The sequence below is a fragment of the Lepus europaeus genome, chromosome 18 (assembly GCF_033115175.1).
Source record: "Lepus europaeus isolate LE1 chromosome 18, mLepTim1.pri, whole genome shotgun sequence".
Classification (NCBI taxonomy): domain Eukaryota; kingdom Metazoa; phylum Chordata; class Mammalia; order Lagomorpha; family Leporidae; genus Lepus; species Lepus europaeus.
The window spans coordinates 36,782,326-36,800,335 of NC_084844.1; the positions used below are offsets into that span (position 1 = coordinate 36,782,326).

The 18,010-nt window shown below is 44.3% G+C and overlaps 1 protein-coding gene across 1 annotated transcript in view; it reads left to right on the forward strand.

Moving 5' to 3' along the window:
- The window catches only part of USP32 (ubiquitin specific peptidase 32), a 230,454-nt gene that overhangs the window by 200,298 nt on the left and 12,146 nt on the right, over positions 1–18,010 (forward strand). The window contains exons 27-29 of the mRNA XM_062215840.1: positions 7,901–8,085; positions 15,445–15,531; positions 17,520–17,640. Coding sequence (XP_062071824.1) covers positions 7,901–8,085; positions 15,445–15,531; positions 17,520–17,640 — 393 coding nt within the window. The remainder of the gene's footprint in view (positions 1–7,900; positions 8,086–15,444; positions 15,532–17,519; positions 17,641–18,010) is intronic.

The window sequence follows — 18,010 nt, forward strand, 5'->3', positions numbered from 1 at the left end:
TATTTTTGGAGGACACATGGATGTTCTTGGGCAAGACAAGCTATGCATAATTCCTCCCTTGATAGACTTATTCAGCGGTGTTTCAGAAAGTGTGTGGAATCTTCCAATTCCATTCATCCTTGAACTTTTTAAAAAATATTTATTTATTTGAATGTCACAGTACAGAGAAAGAGGGAGAAACAGAGAGAGAGAGAGAGCTTTTCTATCTATCTGCTGGTTTACTCCCCAGATGACCTCAACAACTAGGACTGGGCCAGGCTCAAGCGAGGTGCCTCATCTGGGTAACCCACATGAGGAGGAGGAGCCCGAACACTTGGGCCATCTTCTTGCTGCTTTTCCAGGCCATTATCAGGGAGCTAAATCAGAACTGGAGCAACCAGGACACAAATTGGTGCCCATATGGGATGCCGGTGTGCAGGCAGTAGCTTTACTCTCTACGCTACAACACCAGCCCCCTCCATGAACTTTTTGATGCATACTTGTATAAAGCTACTTCATTAAAGGGTGACTCTTTGATTTAAAAAAAAAAAAAAAAAATGTCAGGGCAAACATCCTTGCCTAGTGATTAAGACGTCCGCATCCAAGTTTCTGGATTCAGTGCACAGCTCCATTCCTGTCTAGCTTCCTGCTAATGTGGGCACTGGGAAGTAGCAATGATGGCTCAAGTGATTGGGTTCCTGCCATCCACATGGGAGACCTGGTTTGGGTTCTCAGTCCCTTGCTTTGGCCCAGAGTGGCCCCAGCTAGTACAGGCATTTGGCAAATGAGGCAGCAGATGAAAGCTGTCTCTCTCTCTCTCTCTCTTTTCAAATAAATAAATAGAAAATTTTGAAAACTGTGATCTGTTAAATAACTAGATATTGTTAAGAGGTAGTCATTAGGTACAGTGGTAACTTGGAAAAATAGAAAGCACTAGATAAGAAATTGAGCAACCTGTGTTTTGGTTATAATTTTGCCACTGAATAACTGATTTAGTTCTTTGGACTTTTATAAAATAAAACTAGGACTATTAAAAAATTCCTGAAATGCATTAATTATCCAAACTATAAAATTCACTCTTATTTTTATATTCCCATCTAATTTATTACATCTGTGGGACTAAAAGATACTCTTAAAGCTCCTGCCTCCTAACTTTGGCCTGGCCTAGCTCTACCTGTTGCTGCCATTTGGCGAGTGAGCCAGCAGATGGAAGATTTCTTTCTCTCTCTCTAACTGTGCCTTTCAAATAAATAAAAAAAAAATTTTTTTTGACAGGCAGAGTTAGACAGTGAGAGACAGAGAGAAAGGTCTTCCTTTTCCATTGGTTCACCCCCACCAAATGGCCGCTACAGCTGGCATGCTGTGACCGGAGTGCTGCGCCAATCCGAAGCCAGGAGCCAGGTGCTTACCCTGATCTCCCATGCGGGTGCAGGGCCCAAGCACTTGGGCCATCCTCCACTGCCTTCCTGGGCCACAGCAGAGAACTGGCCTGGAAGAGGAGCAACTGGGACAGAATCCGGAGCCCCAACCAGGACTAGAACCCGGGATGTGGGCACCACAAGCAGAGGATTAGCCAAGTTAGCCACGGCGCCAGCAATAAATCTTTTTTTAAAAAGTACTTCTCCCTATTCATTTAAAAAGCAGATGAACTGGGCCGGCGCCATGGCTCAACAGGCTAATCCTCCACCTAGCGGTGCCGGCACACCGGGTTCTAGTCCCGGTCGGGGCGCCGGATTCTTTCCCGGTTACCCCTCTTCCAGGCCAGCTCTCTGCTATGGCCTGGGAGTGCAGTGGAGGATGGCCCAAGTGCTTGGGCTCTGCACCCCATGGGAGACCAGGGTAAGCACCTGGCTCCTGCCTTTGGATCAGTGCGCTGGCCGCAGCGCGGCGGCCATTGGAGGGTGAACCAATGGCAAAGGAAGACCTTTCTCTCTGTCTCTCTCTCTCTCTCACTGTCCACTCTGCCTGTCAAAAACAAAAAAACAAAAACCAGATGAACTGAACTTTTTAAGGATGCAAAATCATTGTAAAGAATCAAGTATTAATTATGTAGCAGCATCAAGAAAAAATGAAATTATACTAAAGGCATTGTATTAGTTTCCCGGGACTTTTATAACAAAATACTGCAAGTTGTTTTTTTTTTTTTTTTTTAAGATTTATTTATTTAATTCAAAGGCAGAGAAATAGAGAAGAAGCAGCAGAGAGAGATCGTCTATCCACTGGTTCATTCCCCAAATGGCCACAACGGCCAGGGCTGGTCCAGGCGAAAGCCAGGAGGAGCCAGGAGCTCTGTTGGGTCTCCCACGTGGGTACAGAGGTGCATGCACCTGTGCCATCCTCGGCTGCTTTCCCAGACACATTAGCAAGGAGCTGGATCAGAAGTGGAGCAGATGGGACTTGAACCTGTGCCCATATGGGATACTGGTACTGCAGGCAAAAGCTTAGCCTTCTGTGCCACAGCACTGGCCCTCATCACGAGTATTGTGACTTAAAATAGCAGAAATTATTCTTTCACAGCCAGGAGGCCAGAAGTCCAGATCAAGGTATCAGGAGGGCTGTGCTCCTTCCAAAGACTCTAGGGAAAAATGCTTCCTTGCCTCTTCCAACTTCTGGTGGTTTGGACTTTCCTTGCTGCATGACTGTAACCTCCACCTGTTCACATGGCCTTTTCCCTCTCCCTCTGCTTGTCTCTTACAAGGATACTTGTCATTGTACTTAGTGCCCACCCAGATAACCCAGGATGATCTCTGCTCGACTTTCTCCATTTAATTACATCCGCAAAAATTGTTATTACAAATAGGATCATATTTACCTTTTCCAGGTAATTTGAATATAGGTATATATTGGAATATAGACATATCTTTTGGGGGATTACAATTTAACTCACTACAAATACCAATTATCATACAATCAAAAAATTTAGATTTTCCATCCAAAAATTAAGTACTTAGTATAAACTTTAGAAGATATATCTATATAGTAAATAATAAAATATTATCAGAAATTAAAATAAATATTTGAAGGAATAGGCTGTGTTCGTGGATTAGAAGATTCAGCGTTTTAAAGATTCCAGTCCTCCACAAACTAATCTACAGATTGAGCATAAAATCCAGTAAAAATACTAACTATATGTGTGCGTGAATGCTCACACTTCTGTGTATATCACTTGATTAGCTGATTGTGATTTAGAAATACTAAAACACCAGGAATAACCATGATAACTTTTGAAAAACAATAAGGTAGGGGGAACATGGGGGAAAGAATCACTATATTCCTAAAGTTATATCTATGAAAAAATGCATTCATTAAATAAAAACTTAAAAAATAAGGATAGGGCAGGTGCTGTGGCGTAGCGGGTTAACACGCTGGCCTAGCATCCCCTGTGGGTGCCAGTTCGAGTTCCAGCTGTTCCACTTCCAAACCAGCTCTCTGATATGGCCTGGGAAAGCAGTAGAAGATGGCCTACGTCCTTGGGCCCCTGCACCCGCGTGGGAGACCCAGAAGAAGCTCCTGGCTCCTAGCTAAGGATCGGCACAGCTCTGGCTGTTGTGGCCAACTGGGGAGTGAACCAATGGATGGAAGACCTCTCTCTGTCTCTCTCTTTCTCTGTGTCTCCTCTCTGTGTAACTCTGACTTTTAAATAAATAAATAAATCTTTTTTTAAAAAAAGAAAAACAATAAGGCATGAGAAATAGAGTTACTAGATGCTGACATGTATTACATAAACCTTTGGTACTTAAAATATTGGTGCAAGGAAAGACATACCAGTAGAATAGAATAGAGCGTAAGAATAGGTACACAGGAGCCAGCACTGAGGCACAGCAGGTTAAGCCACTGCCTCCAACATCAGTATCCCTTATGAGTACCAGTTCAAGTCCTAGCTGCACCACTTCCTATCCAGCTCCTTGCTGATGGGAAAAGCAGCAGAATATGGCCTAAGTGCTTTGGCCTTGTTACCCATGTGGGAGACCTGGATGGAGTTCCAGGCTCCTGGCTTCTGCTTGGCCCAGCCCTAGCCGTGCTGGCCATTTGGAAAGTCAACCAGTGGATGGAAGATCTCTTTGTCTGTATCTCTCTCTGTGTTAACTCTGCCTTTCAAATAAATCATTAAGAAAAAATAGGTAAACAGATACATGAGCACTTGATTTATAACAATGGTGACGTTACAGAACAGTAAGAGAAAAATCATGTTCTCAGTAAATGGTGCTGGGACAAATAGATATCCTACTAATCAGCACCTACCTCTCACAATTCCAGGTGAACTATAGAACTGAATTTGAACACAGTAAGAACCTCAGTTCCATCCAAAGATAGCAATAAGAAAATATGATGAGTCTGGTGTTTGATGAAGTTTCAGTGGTTAAGGTGTTATGTGGATACCCACGTCCCATATCAGCGTGCCTGGGCTTGAGTCCTGGCTCTGCTCCTGATTCCAGCTTCCTACCAGGGTACACCCTGAGAGGCAGCAGTTATGATTTGAATACTTGGGTCCCTGCCACCAACATGTGAGACGTGAATTAAGTTCTAAGCTCCTAGCTTCAGCCTGGCTCTGGCATGACGTTGTGGACATTTCAAGAGAGAACCAGTAGATGGGAGATGTCACTCTTTCTATCTCTATCTACTTGCCTTTAAAATTAATGAAATTATTTTTAAAAGACAGAGGGGTGGACATCATGGTGCAGCAGGTTAACCCCTGCTGGATGCCCACATTCCCATATTAGAGTGCCGGTTTGAGTCCCTGCTATTCTGTACTTCCAGCTCAGCTTTTTCTAATGTGCCTGGGAAGACTGCAGAAGATGGCCCACATACCTGGACCCCTGCCACCTATGTGGGAGACCCAGATGGAGTTTTTGACTCCTATCTGCAGCCTGACCCAGACCTGGATGTTGCAACCATTTGGGGAGTAAACCAGTAAATCAAAGATCTCTCTCTTTTCTCCCTCAAGCTCTGTCACTCTACCTTTCAAATAAATAAATATGAAAAGTAAGATAAATTTCTGCAGTAGAGTGGGGAATAAGATTTAACCAGTGAGAAACTGAACAGGTTTTTCCCCCTAGGGCACAGGGAAAGGTTACCATAACAGGATGACGTTCAAGTCCTGACTGCTTCACTTCTGATCCAGCTCCCTGCTAATGTGCCTGGGAAAGCAGTGGAGAATGGCCCAAGTACTTGGGCCTCTACACCCATGTGGCAGACCTGGAAAAGGCTCATTGCTTCAGCCTGGCCCAGCCTTGCCTTTGCGACCATCTGGCGAGTGAACTGGCGGATCAAAGATCTCACTTTGTCTCTCCCTTTCTCTATTTAATGCTGACTTTCAAATAATTAAATAAATAAATGTTTAAAAGAAAAGATTTAATTTTGTTTATTTGAAAGGCCAGAGTTACAGAGAGATAGGAAGAGACAGAGATATTCATCTGCTGGTTAATTCCCCAAGTAGTTGCAACACTCAGAACTAGGCCAGATGGAAGCCAGGAGCCAGGAACTCCATCTGGGTCTCCCACGTGAGTGTAGGGGTCCAAGTACTTGGGCCATCCTTCACTGCTTTCTCAGGTGCATTAGTAGAGATCTGGACTGGAAACAGAGAGGGAGGACTCAAACCGGTGCTCCAGTATGGGATGCTAGTGTCACGTGCAGAGGCTTAACCTGCTCGCCACAACACTGGCCACAGGAAGTATACTTTAATCTAGAAACAATAACCTCTAGTAAGTTTATAATTTTTTTTAAAGATTGATTTATTTATCTGAAAGAGTTACACAGAGAGAGAAGGAGATTCAGAGAGAGAGTTCTTCCATCTGTTGATTCACTCCCCAATTGGCCGCAATGGCCAGAGCTGTGCCAATCAGGAGCCAGGAACCTCTTCTGGGTCTCCCACATGGGTGCAGGGACCCAAAGGCTTAGGCCATCTTTCACTGCTTTCTCAGGCCACAGCAGAGAGCTGGATCAGAAGTGAAGCAGCTGGGACTTGAACCGGCGCCCATATGAGATGCTGGCACTGCAGGCAGTGGCTTTACCCACTATGCCACAGCGCCGGCCCCAGAAGAGAGATCTTTCATATGCTGGTTCACTCCACAAATGGCCACACAGCCAAGACTGGGCCAGGCTGAAGCCACAAGCCAGGAGCTTCTTTCAGTTCTTGCACATGGACTTGGACCATCCTCTGCTACTTTCCTAGGTGCATTAGCAAGGAGCTGGATCCGAAGTGGAACAGCCAGGACTGGATCCAGTGTCCATATGGGATGTTGGTGCTGCAGGTCATGGCTTTAACCTGCTGAGCCACTGCACCGGCCCCAACTTTTTGTTATTAAGCAACTCTTTCTAATCTAATTCTCTGAATTTTCTGTATTAAGGAATATCATTTTTAAAACTCTGGGGCAGGTGTTTGTCCAAATGGTTAACACACCTGTGGGGCTAGTGTTGTGGAATAGCAGATTAAGCAGCCACCTGCAAAAACAGCATCCCATATCAGCACAGGTTGAGTCCTGGCTGCTTCGATTCCAATCCAGCTCCCTGCTAATGCATCTGGGAAAGCAGCAGAGGAAGGCCCAAGTGCTTGGACCTCTGCACCCATATGGGAGACCCATGAAGAAGCTCCTGGTTCCTGGCTCTTAGCTTCAGCCTAGCCAGTCTTGGCTGTTGCAGCAATTTAGATAGTGAACCAGCAGATGGAAGACTTTTCTCTCTCTGTTACTCTGTCTTTCAAATAAATAAAATAAATATTTAAACACACACACACACACACACACCTACATCACTTATCTAGGTGCCTGGGTTTGGTTCTCAGCTCTGGCTCTTGGTTCCAGCTTCCTGCTAATGCACACTCTGTGAGGCAGTAGTGACAGCCCAAGAGATTGTTTTCCTGCCACCCATGTAGGAGACAAGAATTGAGCTCCTAGGTTTGGCCTCCTGCCCGGGACCATTGCAAGCATTTGGGAAGTGAAACATAAGGATCTCTCTTTCTCTTTCCCTCCGCCTCTCAAATGAATAACTTATTTTTTAATTTTACTTAACATATTCAAAGCAAATTTAAATTCCTTTTACTTTATATTCTATCATGTGTTTAAAAAACAAAAAAAGCTAAGATCTCTTAGCTGCTTTTAGGAAGGTGGTAAGTTGTTAAAAAATTAGTAACTGGGATTCACAAGTCCCCAAATGTTTAGGTATTTATGCCATAGCAACTGCTATCAACAACTTCCTCCTAGAAAATTTTGAAGGGAGCATTTTGGTTTTTACCATACTTTAGAGAAAAAGCTAGTTTTAATTTTTTTTGAAAGCCTTAAACTATGAAACTATTGCTAGTTTATACATATGATTGAGTATATGTATGAAATGTTCATCAGAAAAAAATAGTTTGAAAATATTAATTGCCAGGGCAAGCGCTATGACGCCAGTGAGTTAAGCCACGTCCTGCAGTGCTGGCATCCCATTCAAGTCCTAGCTGCTCCACTTCCTGCTATGTGCCTGGAAAGCAGCTGAAGATGGCCCAAGTCCTTGGGCCCCTGCACTTATGTGGGAGACCTGGAATAAGCTCCTGGCTCCTGGCTTTAGCCTGGTCAACCCCCAGTCATTGTGGCCATTTGGGGAATGAACCAGTGGATGGAAGATCTCTCTCTCTCCTTCTCTATCTCTGTAACTCTACCTTTCAAATAAAAAAATATATCTTTAAAAAATATATTAATTGCTGAAATCCAAGTTTGATGGACAACAACTCTGAAATTGGGAATACCTGAATCTTTCAATGACTCTATTTTAAATAGCCTTTCTCTTCATATTACCATAGATGGTTCTATAAATAAAGAGATGAGTGTGATACTAACTAATTTGAAAATGGTAGCAATGCCTGTTATTGGCCGTCTTAGAAAAACTGAAGGGAGGAATCAGAAATCTCTCCTCTCATCTCTCTCTCCTCTTGTTTTACACATAGATGAGGACAGAACTCTATTTCCTGTCATCTCAGAAGAATCGCCCCAGCCTTTTTGGAATGCCACTGATTGTGCCATGTACTGTGCATACCCGGAAGAAAGACCTCTATGATGCAGTTTGGATTCAAGTGTCTCGATTAGCCAGCCCACTCCCACCTCAGGAAGCTAGTAACCATGCTCAGGATTGGTGAGTTCAGGGCATCACCTAGACTTGCAGTTCTCAAACTCTCAAAGAATGATTTGTGTGAATTCTGTGTGATCGCTAGAACTCATTCCACGTTAAGTTAATGACTCTGGGAAGAACCATTCAGAAAGCATATAATACAGCCATTTGATTTGATACTATGAGTATGGAGGGAAAGATTTCTTTCCTCTCCTAGACATCCTGGTGTCCAGAACCCTTTACTAACCTCTTGCCTAAATCCCTCCTGCCAGTGCTTTAGGTAATATTCTTGTCTTCCGTTATTGTAAAAGTAGAGAGTGAATTCATCAGGAAATTTGTGTCATCTTAATCTTCTGAGATTGAGAATGGGAGTAACAGTGTACATATACAAGGTACTTCAGAGAGCTCATAGAAAATGGAATTAAAAGACAAATTTATTTGGGGATGAGAAAGTTTTAAAAATGATTGTTATGGCCGGCGCCGCGGCTCACTAGGCTAATCCTCCACCTTGCGGCGCCGGCACACCGGGTTCTAGTCCCGGTTGGGGCACCGATCCTGTCCCGGTTGCCCCTCTTCCAGGCCAGCTCTCTGCTATGGCCTGGGAAGGCAGTGGAGGATGGCCCAAGTGCTTGGGCCCTGCACCCCATGGGAGACCAGGAGAAGCACCTGGCTCCTGCCATCGGATCAGCGCGGTGCGCCGGCCGCAGCGCGCCTACCGCGGCGGCCATTGGAGGGTGAACCAACGGCAAAAGGAAGACCTTTCTCTCTGTCTCTCTCTCTCACTGTCCACTCTGCCTGTCAAAAAAAAAAAAAAAAATGATTGTTATATGACGGCTTTTAAAAAAGTTCATGGGGCCAGCCCTGTGGCATAGTAGGCTACACCTTCGCCTGCAGTACCAGTTAGTGTCCCAGCTGCCCCTCTTCCAACCCAGCTCTCTGCTATGACCTGGGAAAACAGTGGAAGATGGCCAAAGTGTTTGGGTCCCTGCACCCGTGTGGGAGACCCGGAAGAAGCTCTAGCTCCTGGCTTTGGATCGGCCCAGCTCTGGCTGTTGTGGCCATTTGGGGAGTGAACCAGCTGATGGAAGACCTTTGTCTCTGTTTCTTCCTCTCTCTGTCTGTAACTCTACCTCTCAAATAAATAAAATAAAATCTTTTTTTAAAAAAGCTCATGGAAAACACATAGACTTCAGATTTTGTTGCACAAAATAAATTCTTCATTTAATTTTTCCATGATCTGTTTCATCATACATGAACTCTAAAGATATCTCATGTCATAACAAATGATTCAGTTGAATTATTTCCATACTATGTCATTTAACTAGGCAAAGATAAACATTTTGTTTTCTTTCTATTCCTCCTAATGGTATTCTGTTGAACTTTGAATAATCTTTGGGATCGTGATACCTTATTTGTATCCCAGTTGAATTGGATTTCATTTTCTTGTTTTCATATTGCAAATCAGAGTTCTACTTCTGTGGCAACTGAGTCAAACAAGTTATCTTTGATATGGGGTCTTTTGATAATTAGGATAGAGCTTAATGTAAATAAATATTGAAGGAAAATTGCAAATAATAGATAAGCAATTTAGTTGATGAGTATTGTATTTAGCAAAAATGACAGTTGAGTGAGATTAAATTTGAAGTGAAAATCTAAAGAGGACTTTCCTGGGCTTACCAATGAATTGAATATAAAACTGGAAATTTATATTCATTAAATAAAAGTTAAAAATAAAATTAAAAAAAAAAAAAGAAACTGAATATAGACCTACATATGACCCAGCCATCTCACTCCTAGGAAACTATCCAAGGTAAATGAAATCAGCATATGAAAGAATGATCTGTACCTCCATGTTCATCTCAGCTCAATTTGCAAAAGCTAAGATATGGAATCAACCCAGATGTCCATCAGCTGAACACTAGAACACACTATGGAATACTACACAGCTGTAAAAATGAAATCATGTCATTTGCAAGAAAATGGATGCAACTGGAAACCATTATACTTAGTGAAATAAACCAGTCACAAAAAGAAAAAAAAAAAAAAGAATTGAATATAAAGTATGAGGGAGAGTAGAATCTAGCCATTGTTTGTGACTGTTGATGCCAATTAATACAAAGAAGAAAACAAGGAGGGGGTAGTTCTGGCAGGAAGAGACCATCCAAGTTAAATTCCAAGATAGTGAATGATATTCAAGATATGATTTTTTTGTTTTTTGGGTTTTTTTAAGATTTATTTATTTATTTGAAAGTCAGAGTTACACAGAGAGAGAGGAGGAGGAGAGAGAAACAGAGAGAGAGAGAGACAGAGAGGTCTTCCATCCACTGGTTGACTCCCCAATTGGCTCCAATGGCCAGAGCTGCGCCTGTCTGAAGCCAGGAGCCAGGAGCTTCTTCCAGGTCTCCCACGTGGGTCAGGGGGCCCAAGGACTTGGGCCATCTCTACTGCTTTCCCAGGCCATAGCAGAGAGTTGGATCGGAAGTGGAGCAGATAGGACTTGAACTGGCACCGATAGGGGACGCTGGCACTGCAGGTGGTGGCTTTACTCGCTATACCACAGCACTGGCCCCCAAGATATATGTTTTTATATTAAGGTTTTTCTAGGTTTTTTAAATTTTTATTTTATTTATTTTTTAAAAGATTTTTATTTATTTGACAGATAAACAGTGAGAGAGAGACAGAGAGAAAGGTCTTCCTTCTGTTGGTTCACTCCCCAAATGGCAGCAATGGCCGGAGCTACACTGATCCGAAGCCAGGAACCAGGTGCTTCTTCCTGGTCTCCCATGCGGGTGCAGGGGCCCAAGCACTTGGGCCATCCTCCACTGCCTTCCCAGGCCACAGCAGAGAGCTGGACTGGAAGAGGAGCAACTGGGACTAGAACCTGGCACCCATATGGGATGCTGGCGCCGCAGGCAGAGGACTAACCTAGTGCGCCATGGTGTCAGCCCCCTTAATTTTTATTTTAATTTTTAATTAGTTTTTTAACATATTCAATGTAGTTTGTAGATAAATTCTAAGAATAAAATTATATTTCCTTTCCTTCTCCCCCTTTTCCAGTTCTTTTGAATGTCCTTTCTTAGAGCTATAAATGTGGATGTCATCAACAAAGAATTGGTATTTAAAACCTTAACACTGGGGCTGGTGGTGTGGTATAATGGATAAACCAGCTACTTAAGCTGCCAGCATCCCATATGGGCACCCTTTCAAGTCCCGACTGTTCCACTTAGAATCTAGCTCCCTGCCAATGGCCTAGGAAGAGCAGTGGAAGATGGACCAAGTGTTTGGGCCCCTGCCATACACATGAGAGACCTGAAATGTAGCCATCTGGAGAGTGAACCAGCAGATGGAATCTCTGTCTCTGTCTCTTCCTCTTACTCTGTAGCTCTGACTTTCAAATAATAAAATAATAAATCTTAAGAGGAAAAAAAAAAAACCTTAACACCAGATAATAAAATCAGATAAAAAATATGCCAAGAGGAACTGGTGCCACGGCAAAGTGGGTTAAAGCCCAGGCCTGCAGCACTGGTATCCTGTATTAGCGCCCATCCTAGTCCTAGCTGCTCTACTTCCAATCCAGCTCCCTGCTGACACGTCTAGGAAAGTACTGGAGAATGGCCTAGGCATCCACATGAGAAAAGAAGCTTCTGGCTCCTAACTTCAGATCAGCTCAGCTCCAGCTATTGTGGGCATTTGGGGAGTGAACCAGTGGATGGAAGACTTCTCTGTAACTCTGCCTTTCAAATAAGTAAAATAAATCTAATAAATAAATAAGTAATCTCAAAATATTTTTTAAAAAAGAAAGAAAATATGCGAAGATTCTTCTTTTAAGATTATTTTTTAATTTTTTAATTTTTAGTGAAAGAGAGAGAAAGAAAGGTCTTCCTTCCGTTGGTTCACCCCCAAAATGGCCACCACGGCCGGCGCCGCGCCATTCTGAAGCCAGGAGCCAGATGCTTCCTCCTGGTCTCCCATGCGGGTACAGGGCCCAAGCACTTGGGCCATCCTCCACTGCCTTTCCGGGCCACAGCAGATAGCTGGACTGGAAGAGGAGCAACTGGGACAGAATCCGGCGCCCTGACCAGGACTAGAACCAGGGATGCCGGCGCCACAGGCAGAGGATTAGCCTAGTGAGCCACAGTGCCGACCAAGATTTATTTCTTTTATTATTTGAAAGAGTTACAAAGAGGGAAAAGGATGTCTTCTGTCCACTGGTTCTTTCCCCAGGTGACAACAGTGGCCCTGGTTGGGCCATGCAGAAGCCAGGAGCCAGGCGCTTCATCCAGGTCTCCCATGGGATCATAGGGACCAAAGTACTTGGGCCTTCTGCTGCTGCTCTCCCAGGCACATTATCAGGAAGATGCAATAAAAGTGGAGCAGCCAGAACATGAACCAGCACTGACATAAGATGCCAACATCACAGGTAGCAGCTTAGCCAATGTGCTACAACTCTGACCCCAAGATGCTAAGATGTAATTCCTGATGCATTCCAGCATTTGGAATTAAAAAGAGCAAGTGGAGCAGGTATTGTGGTGAGCAGGTTAAGCCACCATTTGTAAAACCTGCATCTCTTACCTGCAAACTGATTCACATCTTGGCCACTCTGCTTCCAGTCCATCTACCTGCTAATGTGCCTAGCAAGGCAGCAGAGAAGGGCCCAGTTGCTTAGGTCCCTGCCACCTATGTGGGAGACCAGGATGGATTTTGCCTCCTGGCTTCAACCTGTCCCAGCCCCTGACCATCGCAACCATTTGGGAAGTGAACCAGCAGATTTCTGTCTTTCTCTGTCACTCTGCCTTTCAAATAAATGTGTCCCTTTTTTTGTTTAAGATTTATTTATGGCCGGTGCCGCGGCTCAGTAGGCTAATCCTCCGCTTAGCGGTGCTGGCACACCGGGTTCTAGTCCCGGTCGGGGCGCCAGATTCTGTCCCAGTTGCCCCTCTTCCAGGCTAGCTCTCTGCTGTGGTCCGGGAGTGCAGAGAAGGATGGCCCAAGTGCTTGGGCCCTGCACCCCACGGGAGACCAGGAGAAACACCTGGCTCCTGCCTTTGGATCAGTGTGGTCGCCGGCTGCGGCGGCCATTGGAGGGTGAACCAACGGCAAAGGAAGACCTTTCTCTCTGTCTGTCTCTCTCTCACTGTCCACTCTGCCTGTCAAATAATTCTTTTTTTTTTTTTTTTTTAAATTTATGTGAAAGGCAGAGTGACAGAGAGGAGAGACTGAGAGCTTCTATACGCTGGTTTACTCCCAAAGTGGCCACAGCAACCAGGGCTGGACTCCAGTCGAAGCCAAGAGCCAAGAGCTTCTTCACGGGTCTCCCATGTTGGTTCAGGAGCCCAAGGACTTGAACCATCTCCCACTGCTTTTCCAGGTGCATTAGCAGGGCGCTGGATCAGAAATGGAGTAGCCAGTACTCAAACCTGTGCCCATATGCGATGTTGGTGCTGCAAGCCGTGGCTTAACCCACTGCACCGCAGCGCCAGCCCCCATCAAGTAAATAAATCTTTTAAAAATCAAGAAAAAAAAAGAGTAGAAATTGCCCTCTGGATTTGATAAAGTGGTTTTTGGTGACCTTTCTGAAAGCTGTTTTAGTGACATGGTGTGGATGAAGGCATGGATATTGGGTTGGGTTAAAGAAAGATTGTCCAGCCTGCATTGGAAGTACAGATGAGATACTCATGGGTGAAATGATAAATTGCATCTGATTCCCATCAAAAGAATCTAATGCGTCAGAGCAGCAAACCAAATGTCATTCAACAAACAATGGACAAAATGTGGTATATACATGCAATGGGATATTATTTAACTATAAAAATGAATAAATGTAATTCTGATACACATTACAACATAAATGAACTTTAAAAATACTATGCTCTGGGCCAGCATTGTGGCGTAGCAGGTTAAGTCACCACCCTCAAGGCCAGTTCTAGTCCCAGCTATTCCACTTCCAGGCCAGTTCCCTGCTAAATTACCTGGGAAGGCAGTGGAAAACTTCCTGAGTGCTTGGTCCCCTGACACCCACATGGTAGACCTGGAGGGAGTTCCTGGCTCCTGGCTTTGTCCTAGCCCAGCCATGGCTCTTATTGCTATTTGGGTAGTAAATCAGGGGATGGAAGATTTTTTCTGTCTCTGTTCCTTCCTCCCTGTAACTCTACCTTTCAAATACATAAAATCAATCCTTTAAAATTTTTAATTAAAAGTACTATGCTAAGTGAAATAAGCCAGACACAAATGATAAATATTGTATGATTTCATTTATAAGGTATCTAGAATAGGCAAATTCATAAGGGCAGAAAATAGATTAGAGATCAGGGTCTGGGTTTAAGGGAGAGAGTTTACAGCTGCTTAATGGGTAAACGCTTCTGTTTGGGAAAATGAACAACTTTCAGATGTAGGTGGTGGTGATGGTTTTTGAAACACTGTGGAGCCAGTGTTGAGCCCCAGCCATTGTAGCCATTTCAGGAATGAACCAGTAGATGGGAGGCCTATCTCTCTCTCTCTCTTTGCAACTGACTTTCAAATAAATAAATATATTATTTAAAAAAGTTTCTCTGTGCTTGGCTGGCGCCGTGGCTCACTTGGCTAATCCTCCGCCTGTGGCGCCCACACCCCGAGTTCTAGTCCCGGTTGGGGCGCCAGATTCTGTCCCGGTTGCTCCTCTTCCAGTCCAGCTCTCTGCTGTGGCCTGGGAAGGCAGTGGAGGATGGCCCAAGTGCTTGGGCCCTGCACCCACATGGGAGACCAGGAGGAAGCATCTGGCTCCTGGCTTTGGATAGGCACAGCATGCCGGCCGTAGTGGCCATTTGAGGGGTGAACCAATGAAAGTAAGACCTTTCTCTCTGTCTCTCTCTCTCTTACTATCTGACTCTGCCTGTCAAAAAAAAAAGGTTTCTCTGAGCTTAATAAGTCACTTCTGTCTGAGTAGATAAGGCAGGGAAAAGGTGGGTACCTAGCATGTGTTATTACATCAGGAGTTCTGATTAAAGGAAGCGCCTAAATAGTCAACTTTCTGTGATGTGTCAATGTTCTTGGCATGAAAATGTCTAATTATTTCAATCTAATGTGAATTAAGTCCTCTGATAAAATTATGGCTCGAAGATAATTGTCGCTTGGCTTCATGATTAGCTTATCTTTGAACATGTTCGTGAACCACACGGACTCTTTTAGAGACATCTGGCAATCCAGTTATAGCTTGGGAGTCCAGAATGGGGCTGACTCAAGGCTGCAGCTGCGGGATTAGGATAAATAACACTGTGCTGTGAGCATTCACATACTGCTATGGTGGTTGCCCTTTCCTGGGATTCTTCAAAGGAAGATGAAAGTGAGTTGAACCCCAAACCAGAAATGCTTCTGACACTTTTTGGTTTGTGTTCTGCTCTGTTTCAGTGATGACAGCATGGGCTATCAATACCCGTTCACTCTACGAGTTGTACAGAAAGATGGAAACTCCTGTGCTTGGTGCCCATGGTACAGGTAAAGTGAGCTTTGGCAAAAGAAACATTTTGGTAGAATTGCAGAGCCATGCAGAGTTAGATATTACACCGTTTTTCAAAGATATTCCTAGTTATGAGAAGTAATAGCAAATAATGAGACTCTTGTGAGGTTGATTGCTGAGTTTTACTTTTGAGACTTGCCAGTTGTATGAACTCCACAGTTCATACCAACTTCATAGTTTATTTTCAATCTTTATTATTCTGGATCTTCTACTCCTTAAATATAAATCAGTTTGGCAGTTCTGAGTCTGGTAGAACATAGTCTATTTACTAGGCCTTAATAGAAGTCTGGGGCTGGCGCCGTGGCTTAACAGGCTAATCCTCTGCCTTGCGGCGCCGGCACACCGGGTTCTAGTCCAATTTGGGGCGCCGGATTCTTTCCTGGTTGCCCCTCTTCCAGGCCAGCTCTCTGCTATGGCCCAGGAAGGCAGTGGAGGATGGCCCAAGTCCTTGGGCCCTGCACCCGCATGGGAGACCGGGAGAAGCACCTGGCTCCTGGCTTCGGATCGGCGAGATGCGCCGGCCGCAGCGGCCATTGGAGGGTGAACCAACGGCAAAAAGGAAGACCTTTCTCTCTGTCTCTCTCACTATCCACTCTGCCTGTCAAACAAACAAACAAACAAACAAAAAAATAGAAGTCTGGTTTTGGTTTTTAGAAGAGTTACACAGATCCATCAGTCATTGCTGTTAAAGCAAGGAAGGGGCCGGCGCCGAGGCTCAATAGGCTAATCCTCCACTTCTAGTCCCGGTCGGGGCGCCGGATTCTGTCCCAGCTGCCCCTCTTCCAGGCCAGCTCTCTGCTGTGGCCCGGGAGTGCAGAGGAGAATGGCCCCGCACCCCATGGGAGACCAGGAGAAGCACCTGGCTCCTGGCTTCGGATCAGCGCGGTGCGCCGGTCGCAGCGCAGCGGCCATTGGAGGGTGAACCAACGGCACAAGGAAGACCTTTCTCTCTGACTCTCTCTCTCACTGTCCACTCTGCCTGTCAAAATAAATAAATAAATAAATAAACAAATAAAAAGGAAGGCACCTGGCAAGACTGAAGTGAACATTTAGAGAACTGTAATAGATTAGCAAATGAGTGTCAAACAAGCATTGGAATCATGACTTTGTCATGTCCGCTCCTTGTAATGCCATACATTTTTATATACATATACAAGGATGCTTCAGAAAGTTTGTGGGGAACCTGGCCTTGTTCTCAGGTACACGAGATGCTCAGATCTCATACCAAAGTTCCTGGGTTTGAGTCTCCACTCTACTCCTGATTCCAATTCCCTTACTGGTGTGCACTCTGGGAGACAGCAGGCAATGGCTCAAGTATCTGGGTTCCTACCACTCACATGGGAGACCCAGCTTGAGTTCCAGGCTCCTAGCTTCAGTCTGGCCCATTTCTGGCTGTTGCAGTCATTGAGGAAGAGAGCCAAAGGATGAAATGTCTCTGTCTCTCTGCCTTTCAAATAAATTTTTAAAAAAATTTTCCCCGTGGAAAGCTTAATAAAAAGGTAAGTTTATTATGGTGCAAAAATTTTTGAAATTCATTCTTTTTTTTCATAATATGCATTTTCCACGAACTTTTTGAAGGCCTATCGCATTTTCATGTGCCACTGTACAAACGAGGAGATAGGCCTTGTTGTCCCGGGTATATTGTCTTCCCTCAGAGCATAAAATAACTGAATTTAGAATTTCGTAAGAGCTACATTGTCTCACACAGCCAGTTCCATGTCATTTATTTGCCATTAAATTCACATCATCCTGTGCATTAACAAAGGTTTATCAAGTGCTTTGTGAAGCCAAATACTTAATAAGTGATAAGCATGCTATTATTAATAAATATGCTTTACATTTATCAGAATCTCAATTTAGAAGCCCAAGAAGAAAGTAGAAAAGTAGAAAAGGAGAGTATTTCTGATTACAAAAATTTAAATTCCTTTATGATTATTTCTTCTATGGATCTTTCCCCTGCTTTTAGATTTTGCAGAGGCTGTAAAATTGATTGTGGGGAAGATAGAGCTTTCATTGGAAATGCCTATATTGCCGTGGACTGGGATCCCACAGCCCTTCACCTTCGCTATCAAACCTCACAGGAAAGAGTAAGTAGCCAGGGTCACCCTAAAGTGGTGGATTCGTGGGGCTGGCATTGTGGCAAAGCAGGTAATGTTGCCTCCTGCAGTGCCAGCATCCCATATGGCTGCTGGTTCATATCCTAGTTGCTTGACTTCCAATCCAGCTCCCTGTTAATGGCCTGAGAAAGCAGTGGAAGAGGGCCCAAGTGCTTAGGCCCCTTCACCCACATGGCAGACCCAGGTGAAGCTATAGGCTCCTGGCTTCCACCTGGCTCAGCCCCAGCCATTGCAGGCATCTGGGGAGTGAACTAGCAATGGAAGATCTCTCTTTCTGTCTGTAACTCTGAATTTCAAATAAATAAATAAATAAGTCTTTTTAAAAAATGCTGGCTTCTAT